This window comes from Chaetura pelagica, unplaced genomic scaffold (assembly GCF_000747805.2).
Source record: "Chaetura pelagica isolate M959 unplaced genomic scaffold, ChaPel_1.0 scaffold146, whole genome shotgun sequence".
Taxonomy (NCBI): domain Eukaryota; kingdom Metazoa; phylum Chordata; class Aves; order Apodiformes; family Apodidae; genus Chaetura; species Chaetura pelagica.
The window spans coordinates 79,589-103,430 of record NW_009953645.1 but is presented as its reverse complement, the minus strand read 5'-3'; the positions used below and the strand labels follow the sequence as shown (position 1 = coordinate 103,430).

The 23,842-nt window shown below is 50.3% G+C and overlaps 1 protein-coding gene across 1 annotated transcript in view; it reads left to right on the top strand.

Moving 5' to 3' along the window:
* The first annotated feature begins 9,415 nt into the window (after positions 1–9,415).
* Positions 9,416–23,842, top strand: part of L3MBTL1 (l(3)mbt-like 1 (Drosophila)) — a 21,786-nt gene continuing 7,359 nt past the window's right edge. Inside the window, exons 1-13 of the mRNA XM_009999842.1 lie at positions 9,416–9,551; positions 11,685–11,908; positions 13,506–13,650; positions 13,804–13,942; positions 14,628–14,751; positions 15,845–15,932; positions 18,492–18,580; positions 19,207–19,311; positions 20,153–20,288; positions 20,774–20,865; positions 21,910–22,061; positions 22,712–22,788; positions 23,232–23,317. Of these exons, the coding sequence (XP_009998144.1) occupies positions 9,416–9,551; positions 11,685–11,908; positions 13,506–13,650; positions 13,804–13,942; positions 14,628–14,751; positions 15,845–15,932; positions 18,492–18,580; positions 19,207–19,311; positions 20,153–20,288; positions 20,774–20,865; positions 21,910–22,061; positions 22,712–22,788; positions 23,232–23,317 (1,593 nt within the window). The remainder of the gene's footprint in view (positions 9,552–11,684; positions 11,909–13,505; positions 13,651–13,803; positions 13,943–14,627; positions 14,752–15,844; positions 15,933–18,491; positions 18,581–19,206; positions 19,312–20,152; positions 20,289–20,773; positions 20,866–21,909; positions 22,062–22,711; positions 22,789–23,231; positions 23,318–23,842) is intronic.

The window sequence follows — 23,842 nt, the reverse complement described above, 5'->3', positions numbered from 1 at the left end:
GGGCTGCGGCGATTTGACCGGAGCGGACCGGGGGTTGCCGGCCCTGCCTGTCCTGCGGCAGCGGGCCCGTTCTGGGCCGTTTTTGGACTGTAACATTTGTGTGCAGCAAAATGTTTTTTCTCAAGGTGAGGCCCTGCGCCCAGCGGTGGGCGTATCTTCCGAAAAAAATAATTACAAGAAGGGCGTACAGGTGCTTATCTCTTTTGGACCAGTTCTGTTCCGTACTGGTGTGGCTGCGAGTCCCACCGGGCTGACTGGTTCCAGCGGGGTTGTGTGTGGTGCGAGGTGCTGCCCAGGCATGACCCAGCGATGCCCAGCAGGGACGGGGAATGGGACTGTTCTTCCCTGGCGTTCCCACAGTATTTTCTCAGGTACACAGTGAGGTTGGAAGCCCCTTTCAGGGTGGACACTTGGCCGTGTTCCTGCTGGTGTTCATTAAACACTGCTCTGCCCCGGATCCCGACAATACCACTGCCTTGAAAAGGTCCTGCAGCGTGGAGGGCATTAGTCCAGCCTACCCAGATACAGAACAAACAGCCCAGGCCGCAGAGAGGATGCTCTGCGCAGGCTAGAACAAGTTCTGCATTTGTTTCTTTACTGGTTATAAAAGAAGATAAAAGACTGGACATTTTAAATTTTTTGATCATGCATCTATCTCCTTTGGATGTTTCTGCCTGCTTATAAATGCTTGTGGAAAAAAATCCCATGTTATGCCCTAACTCTCAGTAGGCAGTGACTTATGGCTACATAAGTGAGAGGCGAGTGCCACGTGTGACCCTTGGTCTTATACAAAAACCCCTCCACGTCTGGAGGGGGAGTCACAAAAGCACCTGACAGCTGGTAGCCCCCCAGTACCGGCTTGCGACAAGAGTGGAAGATGGGATGCAGGTGTCCCCTTGGTGCCTCTCTCAGCAGTGGCTGGAGGTCTGCATCCAGTCTACCCAGGCTTCAGGCTGCCTTCTGGCTTCATTGTTGAACTTGGATGGGGTCACCTTGAACCTTTTGGGGTGGCACATGAGATCACTGATAACGGCTCATTTTCTCCTCCAGTGGGTCTGAGCACATTCACAGGCCCAAGAGCTAGTCCCAGGGGCAGCGGCACTTTGGGGGACAGCAGGTGGCACCCAGCGCAAATGTCTCTACTTTGTGTCTGAACCTAAAGTTGATGGAGGCTTTCTGCTCTCTGGTCCTTCTCTATGACCTCACAGAATCTATTGACTATTTTGAAATGTGCAACACAAACAGCCTCTTACTGCACAAAAGGACATCTTGTCCTGTTTTGAGATGTTGATAAACACTGCAGTCCATTCCAGACCTCACCCCTTGCTCCAGCAGAACCTAGGAGGACTTGGTGGCCCCTGCTGGTTTATTCCAGAGGAAGTCTTGCCTCCTGAGTTTGAAGCCATAGATTTGGAAGGGAAGGAGTGTGTGTGCTTGCCTTGTCTGTGCAAAGGGTGTTCCTGACTGTGCTTCTGTGTATATATGGAGCAAGTGCTGTTCATCTCTTAAATGCCTTCCCTGGGCAATGTCAGAAGACGGGATGATCCAAGGGAGCAGCTCCCAGCCAACCATGTCTCTGCAGTGCTCTGGTGTACTACTTGCAGTTTTAGCATGATCTCATATTGGTACTTTTTCTTAAAGGCTCAGTTATGTCACGGGATAATAATCCAAACCTCAGCTGTTAATGATGGGGAAGTTCTCTGTTATGGCTGAGAAAATTCCTGAACAAATAATTCACAGTATCTCAGGCTAGTTGAGGTTGGAGGCACCTCTGGAGGTCATCTTGTCCAACCGCCTGCTCCATCAAGGCCACCAAGAGCCAGCTGCCCAGAACCATGTCCAAGTGACTTTTTAGTGTATCCACAGATGAAGAATCCACCACCTCCCTGGGCAGCCTGTGCCATAGCTTAGTCACCCTCACTGTGAAAAAGTGTTTTCTGGTTCAGGGGAACCCTCCTGTGTTTGAGCCCATGATCCTCTGGTCCTGTTCCTAGGTACCTAGGAGTACCACTGAGAAGAACCTGGCTCCATCCTCTCTGTGCCTTCCCTCCAGGTATTTATACAAACTGATGAGATCCCCAGAGCCTGGTCTGCTCCAGGCTGAACACTCCCAGCTCTCTCACCCTCATAGCAGAGATGCTCCAGTCCCTTCATCACCTTCATGGCCCTTGGCTGGACTCTCTCCCATCTGTCCCTGTCTCTGTGGTACCAGGAAGCCAAGCACTGGGCCCAGCACTCCAGGGATGGCATCACCAGTGCTGAGCGGAAGAGAGGGATCACCTCCCCCCACCTGCTGTGATACTTCAATGCAGCCCAGGACCTGCCTTCTTTGCTGGCTCATGATCAACTTGGTGTCCACCAGTACCCACAAGGCCTTTCCTGCCAAGCTGGGTGTCAATCTTCTTTCCATCTGGGTGGCCTCCAGCATCTATCAGTGCAGATTTCAGGAATATGTAAAAATATGAGAAACCACAAAGCAAATAAACATGTTAATATTGTTTGAAATTTTAAGCCAATTTTATGATGAAACATTTTTTTACCAGGCTGTGATGTATAACGTGCTGGTGGGGCGACACAGTGTCTCTGCTGGAAACTGGTTCTCTCCATGCTCCTCTGTGGCCTGTTGCATGCAGTGGATCCCTTTTCTTCCCAAACAGTGGATCATTCCCTGGCTTTGCCTTAGTGTTCCAAGAGCGCAGGTGTAAGACTGACAGAGTTGCAGGCTCATGTAGAGCAACTATAGAAATGCTTTCCAAGCCCCCGTGCCCCTGATCAGTGCACTGTTGTGCCAGGTCTAAACAGTTCTTGTTTGACGAGTGTCCTGGTTTGGGCCCAACACAACAACAAAGAACCAGCCCCGTGGCTGCTCACGCCTCCCCCACCCCTCACCCCAGGATGGGGAGGAGAAACCCAGCTAGAAGCTCATGGGTCAAGACAAGGACAAGGAGGGCTCTTCACCAATTAAAGTCCCGGGCAAAACAGACTAAACTACATTAGGTGTCCGAGGATAGGGAGGGGTTATTACAATTAATTATTAGCATAGTTGCCTTCCCCCCCGAGCTCCTCCTTGTTGCACTTGCGCAGTATCTTCTGGTGGTCGTGGGCAGGATGAAGGCCGGATGTCTTCCTCGCTGTGCACTTTTCACCTCTTGGCATTCCTTTCTGGGGTCTGCACCAGGTTCTTGCCTTCTCAGCGAGTTTCTGTGGGAGCATCCTCCCACACAATACCTTCCCTCACAATTCAGGCCTTATCTATACATTCCAAGCCTTATCTATGCTAAGCAGTGCCATCCTGTTTACTCCTTATGTGTTAGTCCTTTCTACCAGGGTAGGCCATCTGGCTTTCCTCAGATCACAGCTGCCATCTCGCCATGGGTTGCAGGGAAACTTCTGCTTGGGCACCTTCTTCCCCTTCTTCCTCAACCAACCACCAGGATCTTCACCCTGGCACTGCCTTTCACCTCTCCAGCTCAGCTCTTTCTAACTGCTGTTCTGCTCAGCTCTTCTATCAGTCCTCTTGTATGTTAATGGCAGAGGTTCATCTATTGTCCCTCTAATGGCTCCTTGGCTGGTTTTGGAGCAGGAGGAGCTTCTCAGCTTCTTACAGGAGTCACTCCTGGGGCCTTTCCCCTGCTACCAAAAATCTCACCAAACCAGCACCAAAACCAGCTATAAACTTTGTGAGCAGTGGATCCAGTGAAGCCTGGTTGCCTTCAAATATGTGTTTTGTGGCCAGTTTCCTTTGCATGTGTGAAGATGTGTATACAGGTCAGCTGTCCACACCTGTGCTCTGGTGCTCGGTGAGTTCAGATGGTGCTCCATGCTGATGCCCTCCCTGCAGGGTGAGGAGCAATGCAGAAACCCTCTTCTCTGTGCAGATACTTGGTGTTGCAAACCTGAAGGTTTACTCCGATAGAGACTACTCTTACAGAGACATCTAATCTTGCTGTCCAAGCTGGTTGAAACTGGCATGTGTGGTCTGACTGCAGCCAGCCAGATGCAGTTACATGCTCACACATGGAGAATGTGATTGCAAGAACTGCTTGACTGGATCAAAGCAGGCTGAGAAAGAGAGTGCTTCTGAATGAAAGTCCTCTTGGAAAATCCCTCCTTCCAGCCAGCATGTTGTGGGGCTGGAGGGACTACAGGTTGGCGTGTAGGCAGGGTTTCTTAGGGTGGCTTTTCTGCTTTTTGGCTTCTTCAGAGGCAGAGCCAAAGGTCTTTGGCTATCCCCTCAGCAGAAGGCAGAAGAGAGGAGTGAGTGGGCAGAGTTTTAGGTCTCTCTGGACCTAAAGGAAAGAGTAAACAGCAGGCTTGTTGGGGAATGGGGCTGAACTACATCCTCTTTGAGACTTACAGAATTACTCTTAATACCAGGAAAAGTTGAGAACTCAGGACCTCACTGATAAATCTGAAATAGCTTTCACCTCTGCAATTGCTTGCTGTTTTAAAATCTGTATAGTGGGCTTTTTGAAAGCTGCTAAGTGTTGGCCTAATTCTGGTCCTGTTGGGATAGGCAGAGTTACACCAGGCATCACTGAGTCATGTGTAAGCCAAAAGCTTTTTAAGATCAAACAAAATCAAATATTCAGAAGATAAATAAGCTTTTTTTCATCATCTGAAGCAGTGACCAGATAGGGAATGTGTTTGTGTTGCTAATTGTTGTGCTAATTTGGAGGAAGTATGGTAAACTTCCTGGGAGGTTTTCAAGACCAGACTGGATAGAGCCTTGAGCAACTGGGTCTGATCCCATAGCTGATGCTTCTGTGAGCAGGGGGTTGGACTAGAGACCTCCTTATGTTCCTTCCAGCCTGAACGATCCTGTGATCTTTAGTAAGTCATACCAGGGCTTTCAGGAGACCTCTTGAAGTGATCTCCAGGGTGGTGGTACCTGCATGGGCTCTTGCTCTATGCACTGAAGCAATCAGACTTGTCTCAGCCATGGGCATCCTCTCCCTGCTATCTGCCAGAGGTCCTGCTCTCAGGCAGCAGTGTTGTCCAATGGGATGTGTGCCACTGCCTTTGTCCTGCTGTGACAGTGATGCTAGGTGAGATCATAACCAAGGCTGTGCTCCATTACAAGTGATGGTTGTTTTCTCCTCATTTCCTCATATGCTGCTCCTGACCTCAGGTATTTCACAGCAGGTTGGGTGTCCAGGGATTTTTCTACCAGGGTTTTGAAAACTGTTGGTTGCAAACAATGTCTCCAATCCTGATTCTCACTCCTCTGGGTTGAGGATGGAGCTCTGCAGCCCAGGTGTTGTGTCATGCCCAGACCTGTCCCACCAGGAAGGCTCAGACCATGGTGGGGCAGTGATGGAGCTGTGCTCCAAGGTTTGGAACTGTGTGTAGGGATTATGTCAGAAATTCTGAATTAAAAGTTTAACAATGTGTTATGGTTAATGTGTGCTGTGTTGGTGGAAAATTGTTCTAACACCATGGAAGCCCTTGACAAGAGCTGGGAGAGCCCACCTCTTAGGGTGGGTTTGCTGGGTTTCAGCTGTGGCAACAACGTGCTTGCGAATTCACACCAACAATGTTCTTGCTGCTCATAAGTCACCTTCAAATAGCTTTGGACCTGTCTCCCCCCATGAATCTTAAAGGGAGAGAAATGTGGCTTGAGACCGCTGTAAGTGTAAGATCTTGTGGTGATCAAGACCTCAAGGTTTTTCTTCCCTGTGGGGTGGAACAGGACACATGCTTGGGGACTTGTTTGCAGAATTTGTGCTCCACATGTGCTCAAAGGGCAGGAGTTGGGGCAAGGTGTTAAGGAAGGGTTTCTTCCAACCACAGGTTGCTATGGCCAGAGGTGGCAGGGGAAGCACGGACACCACTGCTGAATCACAGAATCACAGAATGTTGGGTGTTGGAAGGGACCTCTGAAGATCATTGAGTCCAACCCCCTGCCAGGCAGGACCTAAAAAACTAGGGCAGATCACTCAGAAAGGCATCCAGACAGGTCTTGAAAGTCTCCAGAGAAGGAGACTCCACAACCTCTCTGGACAGCCTGTCCCAGGGCTCTGTCAGCCTCACAGGAAAGAAGTTCTTCCTCATGTTGAGGTGGAACTTCCAGTGCTCCAGTTTGAATCCATTGCCCCATGTCCTGTCACAGGGCACAAGTGACAAGAGCTTGTCCCTGCCTTCTTGACCCCAGCTCTCATGTATTGATAGGCATTCATTAGATCCCCCCTTAGTCTTTTCCTCTCTAGACTGAAAAGCCCCAGGTCTCTCAGCCTTTCCTCATCAGGCAGGTGTTCAGTCCCTTCATCATCCTCGTGGCCCCCGTTGGACTCTCTCCAGTAGATCCCTGTCCCTCTTGAACTGGGGAGCCCAAAACTGGACACAACACTCTGAGGTCTCACCAGGGCCAAGTAGAGGGGCAGGAGAACCTCCCTTGACCTGCTGGAGACACTTCTCCTAATGTACCCCAGGATACCATTGGCCTTCTTGGCCACCAGGGCACGTTGTTGTCCCATGGATAACTTGTTGTCTACCAGGACTCCAAGGTCCTTCTCCATGGAGCTGCTCTCTAGCAGATAACATCCTGGCCTGTACTGGAGTTCCTTTTGTCGTTCCTTCCTGGGTGCAGGAGAACTCTGCATTAGCTCTTGTTGAACCTCATGAGGTTCCTCTTTGCCCAGCTCTCCAGTCTGTCCAAATCTTGCTGAATGGCTGCACAGCCTTCAGGTGAATCAGCCAATCCTTCGAGCTTCGTGTCATCAGCAAAGTTGCCGAGAAGACACTCTGTCCCATCATCAAGGTCATTGATAAAGATGTTGAACAGGACTGGACCCAGCACTGATGCCTGAGGGATGCTGCTGAGGGGCTGATAAGAGGAGCAGGAGGTGACAGTTTGTGGTAGGGCAGGGCTGTGGGCTGAGTGGACTCCTCTCCCTCCCTTCAGCTCCTTGGAGGGCTCCTGACCCACTCGGATGAGCTGTCCAGCTGTGGTAGGGGGACATGCCCATTGCTAAAGTGGGGCCTTTCCCAGGAGGTTGTTGGAGGAGGGATTGTCTGGAGGGGAAGTTCTAAGTTTCAGGTATTTACTTCTTCTAGTTTAAGGAGCAGGGCTGCAATCTCTAATCCAAATTCATTCTGCTCACCCTGAACAGAGGCACAAGAGAACCAGTCTAGACAGCACTGGCAGCACCACAAGGATCTGGAGAGCGTTTGACATGTGATAGTTACTGCTGGTTATTTCCTGTGCAATTGTTTGCTATTGTGTTCATATCATAGGCTGCTGCACAGAGCTGAGTTTGAGCATCCCCCAGCTTGGGCTAGTTATTTCTCTTCCTTTCTAGGCTTTTCCAGTCCCAAGTTCTGTTTAAAAAAAAAAAAGCCAACAGCTCACACAAATTTACTAGTTATCCTTGAAACATTCAACCCAAGTAATGAATCAAGGGTAAATATCAGATTTAAGTGCCTAAGGAAGCTGGGAAGTTCCTAGTAGGTATTAAGACAGGTTGGCTGCCAAATTCATTTTGGCTTTCAGCTGAAGTTCCGTGTCCAGTTGCTTCAGTTCTCCTGATACTTAATGCTGCTTTTCTCACGTTGCACCAGGAGGACCCTAAAGGTTGGTACCATCTGTCAGTTGAACATTAGTTCATTTCTGATCACATACTTAACAGCATGGTAAACCAGAGGAAAAAGTAGATCTTCCCCTAACATAAGCACAACATTCCACTCTTTACATTCTTACTTAAATGTTGTAATATCTCTTTCTTCTTGTCTCAGGTTTTAAAATTTTAGGCTTTGGCCTTTGTAGCCAAATCTTTATTTAATCATGGTTCACCAAAATGGGCATCCAGTTTTCCATGTGGCTGCCTTCTTTTTCAAATTCAGGCTGCATCAGAAGCAACCATCAGCATAGTCCCTGTAGTAGCCCTGGCTCCTTCCCAGCAGCAAGTGCTTTGAAGAGGGTGTAGGAAATAGGACAGGTTCAGAACAGTGGGACACTTCTCCAAAGCAGTGTCCTCAAACTCATCAGGAAGGCAGGGACAGCCTGTTTTCTCTTGTGCCCTGTGACAGGACATGGGGCAATGGATTCAACCTGGAGCACTGGAAGTTCCACCTCAACATGAGGAAGAACTTCTTTCCTGTGAGGGTGACAGAGCCCTGGGACAGGCTGTCCAGAGAGGTTGTGGAGTCTCCTTCTCTGGAGACTTTCAAGACCTGTCTGGATGCCTTTTTAAGTGATCTGCCCTAGTTTTTTAGGTCCTGCTCTGGCAGGGGGTTGGACTCAATGATCTTCAGAGGTTCCTTCCAACACTCAACATTCTGTGATTCTGTGAGATCCACCTTCCCAAAGCACATGCCATGATACTGCTGGTTTTCTGCTAATTTCTTTGTGTCCATTGTGTTTTTCACTGGAGCAGAAGCAGCACCAAGAGTCCTCCCTCACTAAGGCACCTTGAGTACCGAGAGGCAATGCTGCTCTGTCCTCCAGCTTACAGGCAGTTCCTGGCCTAGGGCCATCCTGGTGTAGGCTCTGTCCCACCTGCTGGGGCACAGCAGAGGCCAGCTGCTGCCCCAGGGACAGGGAGCCAGGGAAAGCAGCTAACAGGGCCAGTGAGCCAAGTTCAGCTGGGAGCTTAGGTCACCAGGCAAGGTCTGAGATGAAGCCAAGATCCGAGCTGGCAGATCAGGTTCTGCTGCTGCCAGAGAGCAGCTGGAGACCAGTGCTGCTGCAGACTGAGTGTAGACCAACATGGAGCCCCAGGGCTGATGGGTGTGGGTTCCAGGGGAGGCTGGTAAGGGCCAATAAGGCCCAATAGTGGCCCCAAGGCCCTGATACCTTGCCTACTCCTTGAAATGCATGGTTAGATGGGTCAAACATCACCAATCCTGTGAGAAGCTCAACTGAATGCAGTGGACTTGATGTTCCTCCTTTGATCCCCACCCAGGTAAACTTCTATCACTGTCAAATTCTGTCTTACAGCCAGTTGGAAGATCAAGGGTGACTGCCCAACAGGACAACTGGAACGAGAACTTCAGGAACCTCTGACTTCTCCATGGTAGGATTTGCTGACCTTTAGTCACAGTCTGCATCAGAGTGGTGTAGGCACCAGTGGGAGCTAGTAGCAGCCATAGCTTGTGGTGGACCTGCTGTGCTTTTACCATCTTATGGTGGTGCCAAACAAGAAAAAATCCTCAGTGTTTGCAGGCTCTGAGCTACGATCTCACAACAGAGGCTTTACTGGGTCGTGTTGGTACCAGCTGTGACCTTCATGCTGTTCTCTGTTGGGTTCAATGGGCCTTTAATAAATCTTACAGGAATTTCTGCTGGGAGATGGTGGAAGGGGAGGGACGATCCTCTACAGTCTCTTTCTTCCTCCTTTGCTGTGTTTGTACTTGTACCCAAGGTGATTTCTCTCTTGCTGTCTTTCAATGTCTAGCTCTGTGCTCAGGTGAGGTGATGGACACCAGAGCAGAGATGGAGGTTGTGAGAAGCACAAAGGGGAATGCCCCTGGGGAGGTCAGTGTCCACATGGTAACCACTGAGAGCCCTGTGCAGAGCAACCATCTGCCAGCGACTGCCTTCATCATACCAGGTATGCAGAACTGTCCTCTAACTGGTGCCACCTCAGCCTTCTCCCCCAGTATTGATGCTTCACACCTCTTGTATGTTTGTGCTTCTCCCAAACTTTGGGATGCTAAGCTGTGCTGCTTAGAGGTTATTTGTGGCTATCTCACCTCACTTGGACGATTTGTGGCTGATCAAAACCTCTTGAGTCTTAAACCAAAGCCCTGATGTCTGGGGCCCTGTGCCAGTGCAGCAGGGTGTCCTGAGTGCCTGCTCTGCAGGGCATTTGGGCTCCTGGGCTGTGCATTATCATAGTGTCACAGGATATCTCAATTTGGAGGGAACCTGTAAGGATCATTGAGCCCAACTCCCTGCTCCTCGCAGGACAACCTAAAACTAAGCCATACGACCAAGAGCATAGTCCAGACACTCCTTGAACTCTGACAGGCTTGGGGCCCTGGGGAGCGTGTTCCAGGGACCGACCACCCTCCAGTGAAGAACTTTTTCCTAATGTCCAACCTGAACTTCCCCTGACACAGCTTCATTCCTTCTCCTCGTGTCCTATCGCTGGTCACCAGAGAGAGGAGATCAGCACCTCTCCCTCCGCTGCCCCCCTTGAGGAACTTGTAGACTGCGATGAGGTCCCCCCTCAGCCTTCTCTTCTCCAAGCTGAACAAGCCAAGTGACCCCAGCTGCTCCTCGTAAGTCTTGCCCTTGAGACCTTTCACCACCTTGGTCACCCTCCTCTGGACTCATTAGTCTGATGTCCTCCTTCTGTTGAGGGTCCAGCCCTGCCCACAGTGCTGGAGGTGGGGCCATCCCAGCACAGTGGGACAGTCCCCTCCCTTGGCTGGCTGGCAATGCTGGGCCTGATGCACCCAGGACACAGCTCTTTTGGCTGCCAGGGCAAACTGCTGACTGCTGGTCACCCTGACATCAGCCCAAACCCCACTTCTCTTTCCACAGAGCTGCTCTGCAGCTTCTCCATTTGTCCGTATAATCAGGATTACTCCATCCCAGGTGCAGAATCCAACACTTGCTCTTGTTAAATGTCATAGAGCTGATGATTGTCCAGCTCTCTAGTCTATTCAGATCTCTCTGTAAGGCCTGTCTACCTTCGAGGGAGTCCACAGCTCCTCCTAATTTAGTTTCATAGGCAAACTTACTTAATGTACATTCTAGTCCCGAATCCAGATTATTTATAAAAACATCAAAGGAGCACTGGTCCTGAAATTGAGCCCTGGGGAACCTCACTGGTGACTGGCCACCAGCCTGATGTGACCCCATTTACTCTGAATCTTTGAGCCCAAACCATTAGCTGAATGTTCTCCCAACATACTAAGAACTTGTCTTGCTGTGTGCTGAACATTTTGTCTGGGATACTGTGAGAGACAGTATCAAAAGCTTTTCTAAAGGCCAGAACCCCCACATTTGCTGGTTTCCCTTGGTCATCTCAGTGGGTGATCTTTTAATAAAAGGAAATTAAATTAGTTAAGCAGGACTTTTCCCTCATTAACCTGTGTTGGCTCTGACTAATTACTGCATTGTCTCTCAAGTGTTTTTCAGTAACTCTTAGAATAACCTTCTCAAAAAATTTACCAAGTGCTGAAGTGAGACTGACAGGCCTGTAATTTCCAGGGTCATCCTTTTTACCCTTCTTGAAAATTAGGAAACAATTTTCAGCCCAGCTGACCATTGTCTTTCAGGAGGTGTGTGAGCAAACCACAGATGTGTGTTAGGTGAGATCAAGGATGTTCTTTAGAAGCAAATCTCCCAGTTTTTACCTACTCCTGATGCCTCAGTTCCCACTATGGAGTGGCCTTGGGCTGCACAGTGTATTCCTATGAAATGAAACTAAACTGGAAGATGCCAGCACACTCCTGCTGCATCGGAGCATCCTGGTCACAGGAACAGTCAGAGGTTAGGCTGAAGCAGGAACTGTTAAATATGGATAGAGTTGGTGCCACCCCCCAGCATAAGCCATTGCTGGTTGCAGATCTTGTTTGGTCATGCTGCCTGCTTGTAGGTGCTTCAGCCCACAGCACTGAACCCTGGGAGACTGTCATCTCTGTCATTTTGTGCTGCTTTTGAGCCTTGTTTGCATCAGTTAAGTGTTCTGTGTATGCCTCTGGTTGTTTGTTTCCTTTCTTCCCTTCTCAAGCAAATGCCACTACCATCAACCTTCCCACGAGCACCTTAGAAATCCAGCGCTTGCCCCGGGAGCCACAGAGGAGCACAGGGGCCGACAGGCCAGAGCGGGGAGCAGGGACGGAGCCCATCACAGCTGCTGTCATTCCCCAGATCGGCGGGGTGCAGACCTGCAGCACAGTCCGAGTGCTGGAATGGAAAGACGGGGTGGCTACTTTGCCTGGGAGTAACCTGCGGGTAAGTTTAGCCCTGGGCCACTGTGTTTGCTGCCCCTACTTCCCCTCCTACTTCCTGCAGCTGCTAGCCCTTCTGAGTGGCAGTCCCTCAGCATGTGCTGGGCAGGGACCTCCAGGATTTGAGGTCGCCCCTGGTAGTACTCACACTCCAGCTGGAAGATCCTCTGTTCCATCCCTGTAAGGCTCCTCTTGTGCCCCATCCCTGTGCCCCATCCTTGCGTCCCAGCCCTGGGTCCCAGCCCTTTGCCCCTCCCATGTTGTGAGCTTAGCAGGGACAGGCCACTTGTGGTTCCTCGGGGGCTGTGACAGGTCTGCCTGAGCAAGGAGGCAGTAGGATGCTGTGAGCTCTGCAGGGCATCTTCTTTCCAAACTGCGCTGTGGAGTTGGCTCTTGCCAAACTGCTGCACTCACCCTGGACACAGTGTTCTTGCCCCCATCAGACAGCAGATGCCTCTAGGTGTGGTGTCATAGAATAGAGTCATAGAATCATCATCAAGGTTGGAAAAGACCTTCAAGATCATCAAGTCCAACCGTCTGCCCTACAACCCCCAACCACTAAGCCAACTCCCTCAGCACCATGTCCACCCTTTTTTGAACACTTCCAGGGATGATGCCTCCACCACCTCCCTGGTCAGCCTGTTCTAAGGCCTCAACGCTCTTTCTGGGAAGAAATTTTTCATAATATCCATCTGAACCTCCCCTGGTGTAGCTTGACCCCATTTCCTCTTGTCCTATCGCTGGTCACCAGGCAGAGGAGCCCAACACCTCCTCTCAGGTAGTTATAGCCAGCAATGAGGTCTCCCCTCAGCCTCCTCTTCTGCAGACTGAACAGCCCCAGCTCAGCCTCTCCTCATCAGACCTGTTCTCCAGACCCCTCATCAGCCTGGTTGCCCTTCTCTGCCCCCTCTCCAGCACCTCCATGTCCTTCCTATCCTGTGGTGCCCAAACCTGCCCCCAGTGCTCAAGGTGCAGCCTCACCAAGGCTGAGCAGAGGGGCAGGATCACCTCCCTGGTGCTGCTGGTCACACTGTTCCTGATGCAGACCAGGATGCTGTTGGCCTTCTTGGCCACCTGGGCACACACTGGCTCCTGTTCAGCTGCTGCCAGTCAGCACTTGCAGGTCCCTCTGCTAGGCAGCTCTCCAGCCACTCCTCCCCAAGCTGGGGGTTGTTGTGGCCCAAGTGCAGGACCCAACATTTGGCCTTCTTGAAACTCATGGCATTGGCCTTGGCCCTGGCCCATCGATCAAGCCTGTCTAGATCCCTCTATGTACCCTTGAGACATGAAATAGCTTGCACAAAATGTGCCAGTTTCTCAGCCAATACTCAGCCTCAGGGCACCACATCACCCTGCCCCTTGTGCTGCCATCCTGTGCTCAGGTGTCACCTGAGTGCAGGCAGTGTGCAGGGAGGGGCAGCAGGACAGGTGACTTTGGTTCTGTGCTTGCCTCTGTGGTTGGAAGGGCTCTCCTTTTGTTGGGTGCACTAATGACCAAACAAACCATGTCACTCACATGTTCACATACACCCACTAACTGTTAAATGACATGACTGTCCTCTTTGTTAACTCTTTCCTTGTTTTTTGGTTCAATGACATAGTTTCGAATAAATGAGTATGGGACGCTGAAGGTGGTGAGTGCTGATAAGATTCCTCCAGTGGAAACAGTAAAGGAGGATCACACAGAGAAAGATGGGGACTCAGAGGTGGCACCCACCAGCAGGGACAATCCTACTGTGTCTCAGGGTAAGGGCACCATGGTGGCACTTCTGGGGTAGGTACCATCATGCAGTAGGCACTGACTGGCATAGGCCCTGAGCAAAGCAAATGTCTCCTGCTTCTTGCTCTCCTCCCTTTGATACACCTTGTGCCTCACTGCTCCTTTTCTCTCTGACTCAGATGTGCCAGAGGAAACCAAGCTGCCGACAGCAGAAAATATGTGTCACTGTGATACCTGTGGCCGGAGACGTGTTTCAGACAGAGCCTGGGAAGGCAGGGGCTTCTGTAGTGACCACTGTCACCAGCAGTTCAAAGAAAGGTAAAGGAAGGGGAGTCTGCTCCATGCAGACCCATGTCCATCCATCTGTCTGCCCTCCCTCCCCTGGTCTACATCCTCCACATGCAAAGGATGGAATTGCCTTTGTGTCCAGCAGGTCCTGGGGACTCCACTTGTTTCCTGTTTTCCTGTAGGCAGAGTGCTCTGGCTGCAGTGGGAGGCATGGAGACTTGTCTCAGGGGACAGCAGAAGAGTCACAGTTCCTCATGCCCAATTTGTGGCTCATAAACACCTATTTTTCAGAGCAGGGCTGCAGCAGGAGTTGCTGTAGTGGTTGCTTCCGGCCTGATGAGCAGCAGGAGAAGACGTGGGTCATGAGGGCATTTCCAGTCCCTCTACTTACTAATTTTTGACTCCTGGGACTCATTTTCCAGCATCTCCATGTAATTCTGATGCACCTCAGAGCCCTGCTACAACACTAGATTGCTTTTGATCCATCCCTGGGTTCAGGTTTCTGACACGCAAGCATGTGAGGGTGGTTCTGATCTGTACCCTGGTTCTAACGTTTGCCCATTTGTTCTCTTAAGAGGAGTCCTTACATTAGTCAGGAGGAGTGGGAGCCCGTATGAGTAAGAAATAGGGTGACATAGGCTCTCCAGCATTCCCGACACCCCAGCTGCTGCTATGTACTGTGCTGCAGTGGGTTGCTGCCCCTTCCTCCATGCAGGTCTGTCATTGTGGAGAACTCTGCCAGCAGCACCAATGCCACTGATATCCTCAAGCCAGTGAAGATACGGAAGAGGAGGGACTACCAGAGCCCTTCAGAGGAAGAATATGAATCTGAGCAAATGGTAGGAGGAGGGCAAGGAGGGCATGTGTGTGTGGGCCAATGTCAAGGGTGGCCTATGGGCCACTCCTTTATTGCACTGCAGGTCTGCACAGTTCTCATTGGTGCTTTTCAGTGCAGGGTCAGCTCTATGTTGAAGGGGTAACCTTCCTAAACTGTCCTATGAAGAGAGGCTGAGGGAACTATGATTGTGTAGTTTGAAGAAGAGGAGGCTGAGGGGAGAGCTCATTGCTCTCTACAACTGCCTGAAAGGAGGTTGGAGGGAGGTGGGTGTTGGGCTCTTCTTTCAAGTGAATCATGACAGGATGAGAGGAAATGGCCTCAAGTTGCACCAGGGGAGGTTTAGACTGTATATTAGAAAATGTTTTAACCAAAAGAGTGGTTGGACACTGGAACAGCCTGCCAAGGGAGATGGTGGAGTCACCATCCCTGGAAGTGTTTAAAAGAAATATAGATGTAGTTCTTAGCTACATCATTTAAGCACTGAATGGGTAAATTAGGTTATGGTTGGTGGATTTAAGTTATGGTTGGATTTGATGATCTTCAAGGTTCCTTCCAACCAGGATGATTCTATGATTCTATTCTATGATTCAACATACCGCTGATAGGAGGTTGATGCCAAGAACACTTGAATGGGTGGAGCATAAGGGCTTCTAAACACTTGGCTGGCTGTTTGGTATGCTGAGCACCTTGGCTTGGGCACAGCTAGATATGTCCTGATTGCAGTGTAGGTATTGAGTGCTCTCAACTGCTTTCTTGATTCTGGGCTACCAAAGTAAGTGCGGAACTAAGTGTCCTGATTTGTATCCTGGGGACAGGAGAGTTGCTTACAAGGCAATGAAGCTCTGCTTGCCAGCCTGACTGTGTCATTTCCACTCCAGGGGTGATTGCTGCCACTCAGCACCAAAATCCCCCTTGGACTCCCAACATTGGATCCTCTTGGCCACCCATTTCTGGGCCAAGCATTAGCCAAATCATGGATGTTGTGGAGGCACATGATGGCCCTTAGCACCAGTGCAAGGCAACAAAACACAACTTAAACCTCTGTGCAGACCTCCAACATGATGGGTTTCTGTTTTGTCTGTTCTCATGTCAAGGAGGAAAAGCAGGAAGAGACAAAAAACTCAGCGGGGGACTTGCCCATCAGCAATCCAGAGACCGATTCGTGGAATGGGAGCCAGCATGGTATGGAGGGCCAGGCAGATGGTGGGGTGAGCATTCCCACCATGGTTGTGGGGTCCTGCTGTGGTGTTGGGACAGCATTTTGGTGCTCCAGCAGAGTCAAACACCCAGTGCAACATGCTAGTACATGTTCTTGAAGGCTTTTAAGCTCCTCTGCTTGCTTGATCCTGCTCTCTCTGTCTCTTTCCATTTCTCTCCTTTCCTCTCTTTCACTCCATGGGGAGGGTACACCCTTATAGATGTGGCTGAATTTTCTTCAGGCACTGGGCTGTATTGTGCAGTGCTTTCAGGTCCCTCCCCTTGGGAGCTGAATTTTTTACTTGCTTGCAGATACGATACCAAGTTTGCTCTGAGAGACACAATGCTGAGCAATAATGTGACTCTGTGCCATGTCTGGCTTTGCCCCCTTCCTTTGGACAGCCTTACAGGGAACTTTTCTCATGTGATTCAGAGCTCACAAGTTTGGGAGCTGCTCCTGTAGGTCTGGTGCTGCTGAAGCTGGATGATTTGGGGTTGTCTCATCTTGTGGGGATCTATTCCTGAACCATACCAGAAGAAATCTCAAACACAGAGCTGTTGACACAGAGGGAAAGAAGACAAGCTGAGGGATGCAGTGTTTTCTTATTTGTTTTTTTTCCTTGCAGTTCAGTGGGATTGAGGGGGAAGGAAAACCTGGGAAAATACTGAAAATAAACATTTCAGTATTTCAAACAGTAGCAGGGCCCAGATATTGTTAACCCCTGAAGTTTCACTGAGTTAACCATTATTAAAAAGTGAATCTCATATTTTCTTGCCAAGTCCTTTTCTCTACAGTCTGAACCCTGAGCATGTAACCCTCCCTGCTGCATACAAGTAAGAAGTGCTGGGCCTTATTATTTCAGCATTTTATTTTCTGTTATTTTAAAAGTTCCTCAGCAAAAAAAATACACAGTTTGATGCTTCAGTGCAAAGGTGGTGCATGTTGTATGTCCAGGTGTATTTCCCATTCTGTGGAAGTGCAGGGTTTACTTATGGTTTCCCCAGACTTGCCTGCCACTTTTTTCTGTGTCCTAAAGATTAATAAAGGTTTTTATCACTCTTAAGTAGTAGTGAAGCATCTAGGCTAGTAACCTTGCTCACTGAAGCTCAGCTTTAATTTCTTCCACAAGTTCCTATTTTCACAAAATTACAGGATTGGCATGGTTAGTTGGAAAAGACCTCTAGGGTCACCGTGTCGGACCATCCACCCAAGGGAGAAGAAGAAAGAAAAAAAGGACAAACCACAAAGCCATAACCACACACACCCCAAAACAAACAGCAGACACCCTGAAAAACCTACCATGCTCACTAGAGCATGCCCTGAAGTGCCATATCTACATGTTTCTTGAATCGCACCAGGGGTGGTGATTCCACCACCTCCCTGGGCAGCTTTTCCAGTGCCTGGCCACTCTTTAAGGATAGAAATTCTTCCTAATATCCAGTCTAAACCTCCCCTGGAGCAACTTCAGGCCATTTCCTCTGGTCCTGTCAATATTCACTTAGGAGAAGAGCCCAACACCCACCTCCCTACAACCTCCTTCCAGGGAATTGTAGAGGGTACAAGGACTCCCCTCAGCCTCCTCCAAGCTAAACAATCCCAGTTCCCTCAGTCTCTCCTTATGAGTCTTGTTCTCTCTTTTCTCCATCTCCACTTCCCTAAGCCCAAGAGAGGAAGGAGTTGGTCTGTTTATCCCCTGCATTCCTGGCCTGCCCTACCCAAGACTGTCTGTTATGGCTGACCTGTAGCTGTGGGTTACTCAGTGCTGGAATAGGCACAGTACTACTGAAGGCCCTTCAGGTGCTATGAAGCAGGTAAAGAAAGTGGATGGAGAGCAAAAGACTTGGCTTGTGTCTCATGTGCCTCAGGGAAGACCTTTGTGGCCTTCCCAAAGGGATTGAAAGCATGAAAGATCACCTCCCTGCCCATGAAGACTCAATGCTGTCTTCTTTTTGTGAATACCTTAAGGGTAAAGGCATCTTTAGGGCATCAAGGTGGCCCTGGATGTGCTAAGGGGGGCTCAGGTGGTTGTCTCAGAGCTGAGGATAGCAGAGCTGGTACCTCTGGAGTGGTGGTGGGAGGTTTAGCTTAGTGCTGGTTTGACTGGCTGGGAGCCCTTTGTGTGATTACTAGACCTCTAGATGGATCCTCCTGGTTGTCCCAAATCCGTCAGTGCTGTGACTATTTCATATGTATGGGCTGGAGGAGGCCTGGTTGCAGAGGTGTGCTGATTCTTTGCACAGGGTGGCTGTTCCCTCGGGTGCCTCACCAGAGCATTGTACAGAGACAGAACATTTGGGTTCCAGGGACCTGTGTGAGGGCAGGCCTCTTGTCTCTGTCCCTCATACAGCTGGCCAGCTTTGCTGGAGAAGAGGCTATGGTAGGATGGTGCTGAGCTTTGCAGAGATGCAGGACTGTGTGTGGGAGAGGGATGTGGTTTCTGGGGGACCCATGAGCTCCCTGCCCTCCGCACTGCCCCGAGGCAGGGATGGGCTGGGGCGGATCCTCAGCAGCGCCTCTTGTGTGTGCATTTGTGCTGCACTCAGGTGCCAGTGAGAAGAAAGAAGGCTGGTCTTGGGCGCCCTACTTGGAGGAGCAGAAAGCTGTCGCTGCCCCTTTAGATCTCTTCCAGGATGTGAGTTGGGATTTTCCTTTCTTTTTCCCTCTTTGATCTTCTCTTTTCCTTTTTTTTTTTTTTTTTTTTTCCCACCCCTCCTCCCTTTCCTCTCTTCCTTGCTTCCCTGTTTTGTGGGACTCTTAGTAATAAGCAAGCTCCCATCTTCACCTGGTAGGTGACCAGTCAGCCTCCAGTTGTAATTTGCTTTGAGTCCCATTCCCCAGCAGGGTGCTGTTCCCCATCCCCAGCACCCCACATTTGTCTAGGACACCCCTGTGGCTCTGGCAGGGTGGTGGAGCCTTTCCAGCCCTTCCTCAAAGCCAAGTGTGAGTTATCCTGAGGCCATGTTGCTGCACTGCACCCCTGCTCCCAGGCGTCTGATTGCCAGGGTGCCAGAGGAGCCAGGCCTGTGTCCTACTCTTAGCCCAGGATCACCTTGCTCTGCTGGTAGCAGGAGATGCAGACCCAGAAAGAGGTGGAACAATGCTTTTCTAGAGGAAAATAATTAAATTTGGATGAGGAAGTAACCTCTGGCCCACAATCTTCTGGTCCCAGCAGCTCCCATTGCCTTATGCTCTTTGAGATGGCTCTAGACCCAGCTACCTGTGTCGTTTTTTACATTGTGGTTTAATTTTTCCTTCCAGTACCAAGTAGCTTCCCAGCGCAAGAATGGCTTTAAAGTGGGGATGAAGCTGGAAGGAATTGATCCACAGCACCCATCTATGTACTTCATTCTGACGGTGGCTGAGGTGAGGTTCGCAAGTTTCACGCAGGGAGGCTCTCTGGGATGGGAGGTCCTCCCAGCTGGCCCTACTGGGCCCATGTCACTGCGTGAGATGAGCTGGAGCTTCAGCACCTTAGTCAAGCAAATGAGGAGTTTCTTTCCGGTTTGCAGGGGCAGGAGACAGTACTGTGGAGCAACTGTCATGCCCCAGCCTAGTTGGTCTCTTAATCACCCTGACCTAGCAGGACCATGGAGGGAGACACCGTGGTGATGCCAGTAGTTTCTTATCTATGAGATGATGTCTCTCAGACAGGTCTGAGCCCTTGAGATGGAGGATGTGGAGGCATCTCATTGCTCTTGCTTATGTCTGGGGAGGCCCACTGTTTGTGGGACTCTCTGCTCAGCTGTGTTGCAGCTTAACCAGCCCTGCCTTGCAGAGCTCCCCAGGCAGCTAGAGAGATCCTCCACACAACAGTGGCTGCTGTTGCTGCTGCCGGAGAGATTTCACCAACACAGCGTGGCATTTAGCCAAAATCCCTTGTGTCAGCATCTCTGGGTGCAGACAAGAGAATCCTTGAACTTGCTGGACCTAAGCAAAGTGCCCCACCATGGCAACCCATGCACTATCCTGAACCTCCTTTCTTAGGTCTGGCTGGTTGTGGCTTTGCACTTACCTTGCTCCATGTTAGACTCCTTTTGGAACTAGCATGTGCCTCCCAGTTTGGGTACTGGCCTATCATTGACTCTTGGCTTCCCTGAGTCACTTGCTGAGGTTCTGTGCAGGATGGGAGGTCCATGCAGGGCTCAGCCAGGGCCAGCAGGAGGTTTCCATGGCCCTTTCCTTTTCTTGCCCTCTCTGCTGGTAGGTGTGTGGTTACCGGATGCGCCTCCACTTTGATGGCTATTCCGAGTGCCACGATTTCTGGCTGAATGCTGACTCCCCTGACATCCACCCCGCTGGCTGGTTTGAGGAGACAGGGCACAAACTCCAGCCCCCGAAAGGTAAGGAGTTAGCAAGTCCCAGTTGGTGGGTTCTGTTGGAGGATGAGTAGTGGCTCCATGGTGTCCAAGAAGGGATGCTGCTGTGCTAAGGAGGTTCCACAGGACAACCTTTCAGGCTCCCGTCATGCTGAAGATCTCTGCTTGCTCCCAGTCTGGGGCAAAGCCTGGTCACCCTGGATGTCCCTGTGCCAGGCTGGAGCCAGCACCTGTGCCCCAGAGCAGGTGGAACTGATCCTTTCTGGGGAGGAGGTGAATTCTGGATTTCTACTCTGCTGCTGCTGTTTCCTGGCACCCCTTCAAAATCAGCCATTGGGCTGAAGCTACAGGCTTTGGCATTCCCACAGCTGTTGTAGACCCTGTCCACCCACAGCAGGACACTCTTGGCAGGGTGAGGTCTGGTCAGAGATGACCGGGCTCAGCCTCATGACCTCTTGGCTGCTGTCTGTGAACTCACTGCTCTCATTTCTCTTCCTGAGGGGTTGTAGGTTATAAGGAAGAAGAATTCAGCTGGACAAACTACCTGAAGATAACAAAGGCTCAGGCAGCTCCTAAGCATCTCTTCATGGTCCGAAACACTGTAAGTAGCAGTTTCTCCTTCCTACAAGAGCCTGCAGGTTCAGATGTGACTTCTGCCCCTCCAGCTGAGCAGAATGCCTCCACCAGTGCTGGGCTTTTCTCTGTCCACTTGACACTTCTCAAGCCTGAGTGCACTGCTGGCATTGCTGAATGAATGTGGCATGTTTTGCTGCTGAGGATCCCTAGCTTGGACATTACTTTGATGTGCCCAAAGTTGGCATCGGTCTGATTCACTGTTTCATCCAGCTCAGTCTCATGGACAGTTAAATCTGTTGTAAAGCACTGATGAGAAGTAACAGCTGCTCCCAACAATTATTTTGCTAAAAACCCTCAGTTAATATTTCATAGGTATAATTATTTTGTCTCTATTTTGTGTCTTCACTGTAGAAATATAAAAATGTTTCTGCCTTTATTTTTCATATGGCAGCTTGGGTGAGGAAAGTGGGAATAAAGCAGAGTGGAAAATGCTGATGGTTTCTTTGTCAGCTGCAGAGGAAACTCAACCTACTGATAAATCAACCTCTCCAAGTTATTTATGGTGTCTAAACCCTCCTGTTCTTTGCTGCAACAATCCCAGTAGTGTGTGTGATGCAGCATTTTGCACAGATTTAAGAAATAAAGGCATGGTAGGATGAAGGACCCCATCCCAGCTCCTTCCTGCCAAGCCTAGGGCATTCATTGCTGCAACAGTGGAGGAGAGGAATGTGACCACAAGCAAGTGTTTTGTGACAAAATCTGAATCAGTGCAAGTCAGAGGCTGTTTTTAATCTTCGAGGTTACTGCTTATAGAAGATCCCAAAGGCCTGAAGATTTCTTTTCCCCTTTCTCTTTGTGGCCAAGCTGAATCACCCTCTGCCTCTTTTCTTGTATGCACAGCTGGGCACTGTCCTTCTGGGATCCCACGTGATCCTGAGCCTGCCTGGAGGCCAGGGAGGGTCTGGTTTTGGGAGGGTTTGGGCAAATGCCTCCTTGCAGCAGGCAGTGGAAGCTGTGAGGAGAGCACTGGGACTGTGACTGAAAGAAACCTGCCTCTCTCTCCTTCCAGCACGAGGCTTCTCCAGGCTTTGAAGTGGGCATGAAGCTTGAAGCTGTGGATCGTATGAACCCTTCCCTGATATGTGTTGCCACAGTGACGGACGTGGTGGACAATCGTTTTTTGGTTCACTTTGACAACTGGGATGATACTTATGACTACTGGTAAGTGCACAGAGACTGCTGGGGTTCCAGTGCTGGGGAGACCCCCTGCTGCTGCCTCAGCAGGAGTATGGTTGGGAAAGCATGAGACTGTCTCAGCACACTGCTGCTGACAGGCCACCAGTAGTCCAATGAAGCAGAAGGTCACTCCCCTGTGCTGGGAGACAAATCTTTTACCTGTTCCATGTCAAATCCTGGGACATTGCCACGGCCCTGTAGTTAATGTGGAGCAAAGACTGACATGATTGCATGCTGTGGGCTCGCCCTGAAACCTGCTCAGGAGATGGACCTGCAATGCAGATACTGAAGGCCTGATCTTCGAAAGAGCTCCTGTGTCTGCAGGCAGGGGATTGTGGCTGGAGTGGGGAGCGTGCTCCAGTTGAGGCTGGTTAAGGCCAATTAAAATTGCCAATTAGCATAATGAAGGTCATGAGAGCAACTCTCCTTTGTGGTTGGAGGTCTCTGACCACTTACTTCTCGCCCCGAGGAGCTGTGGGACTGCAGTGATTTCTGTCCCTGGCTACTCCTTGGCTTCTGCAGGGGCTTTTGCTGGTGGTGGTGCAGGCCTGTCCTAGGGCCCTGCAGCCTGCACTGTCTAGCAGTAATGAGCCAGGTATCTGAATCCTGTGTAAGAGTTTGGGTGTGTTTTCTAGGTGTGACCCCAGTAGTCCATACATCCACCCAGTTGGATGGTGTCAGGAGCACGGCAAACCCCTCACACCTCCTCAAGGTGAGTCAGTGGCCTGGGAGTGCGGCCTTCGCTGGTGCATCCCCTCAGGGACAGGCTTCCCAGGGTGGCATGGGGAACCTGCAGGCACAAACCCCATGGCCCATGCTTATCTGCAGACCCAGGAAGTTTCCTTCAGTCAGGCCACAGCCAGGGACGTGGCATGCTCCTGCCAAGGCTTCTTTACACCTGTTCAGGTGCAGCGTGGTGGTTTGTGTCAGGCTGAGTGGAGACACAAGAAAGACCCAAGCTATCTGTGCAGGCCCAGATGTTTCTTCTTGTACCCTGGCTTCCATCATCCATGAGAATATAGTAGTACTTCTTGATGTCGCTCAGGTTTCCATGTGCTTAGCACAGACTTGGTTGATCTTTCAAGGCAGTGGCACATTTTGGGGTACTTGCCATCTTCCTGCAGGCATATCTCACCTACAACTTTCCCCTTCTAGATTATCCTGATCCTGACAACTTCACCTGGGAAAAGTACTTAAAGGAAACTGGAGCATCTGCTGTCCCAGCTTGGGCCTTCAAAGTGGTGAGTGCCACATCATCTGCTCCACTGCGCCTGGGCAGGAATTTGAGTTTTCTCTATTGTCAGGTCTTTGCTTTTATGAAAAGTCAAATTATGTTCATTTGTGGTTTGGATCTACATTTAAGGTTCAGACTATCAGGTCAGGATTATCCTGGGCAAATAGTTCAAAACTAGGAAAAAGGGAAGTATGACCATCCACTCATCTGTACAGGCACCACGTGATGGGAGATCCTTCAGGATTGCCTGATGGTTGTCTCAAATTTCAGCACAAGCAGCTGTGGCCAGCCAAGTATGGCTGCAGTATAGATCCACCAGTTGTGTCTTAAGGACCTTTCTTCCCTTGGGCACAGTTTTCCCATCTTGTTAAAACACAACTCAGATCTGGGGTCTGTACCCACTCTCTCCTTTTGTCACTGTGAGCTGGGATGACTCTTACTTGGACAGGCCAGGGCTGAGAGCTGGGCTTGAGGAACTCACACTGCTGGGAAAGATGCTGAGGGGCTCGGGAGCCTGAAGCATGGCCTTGCT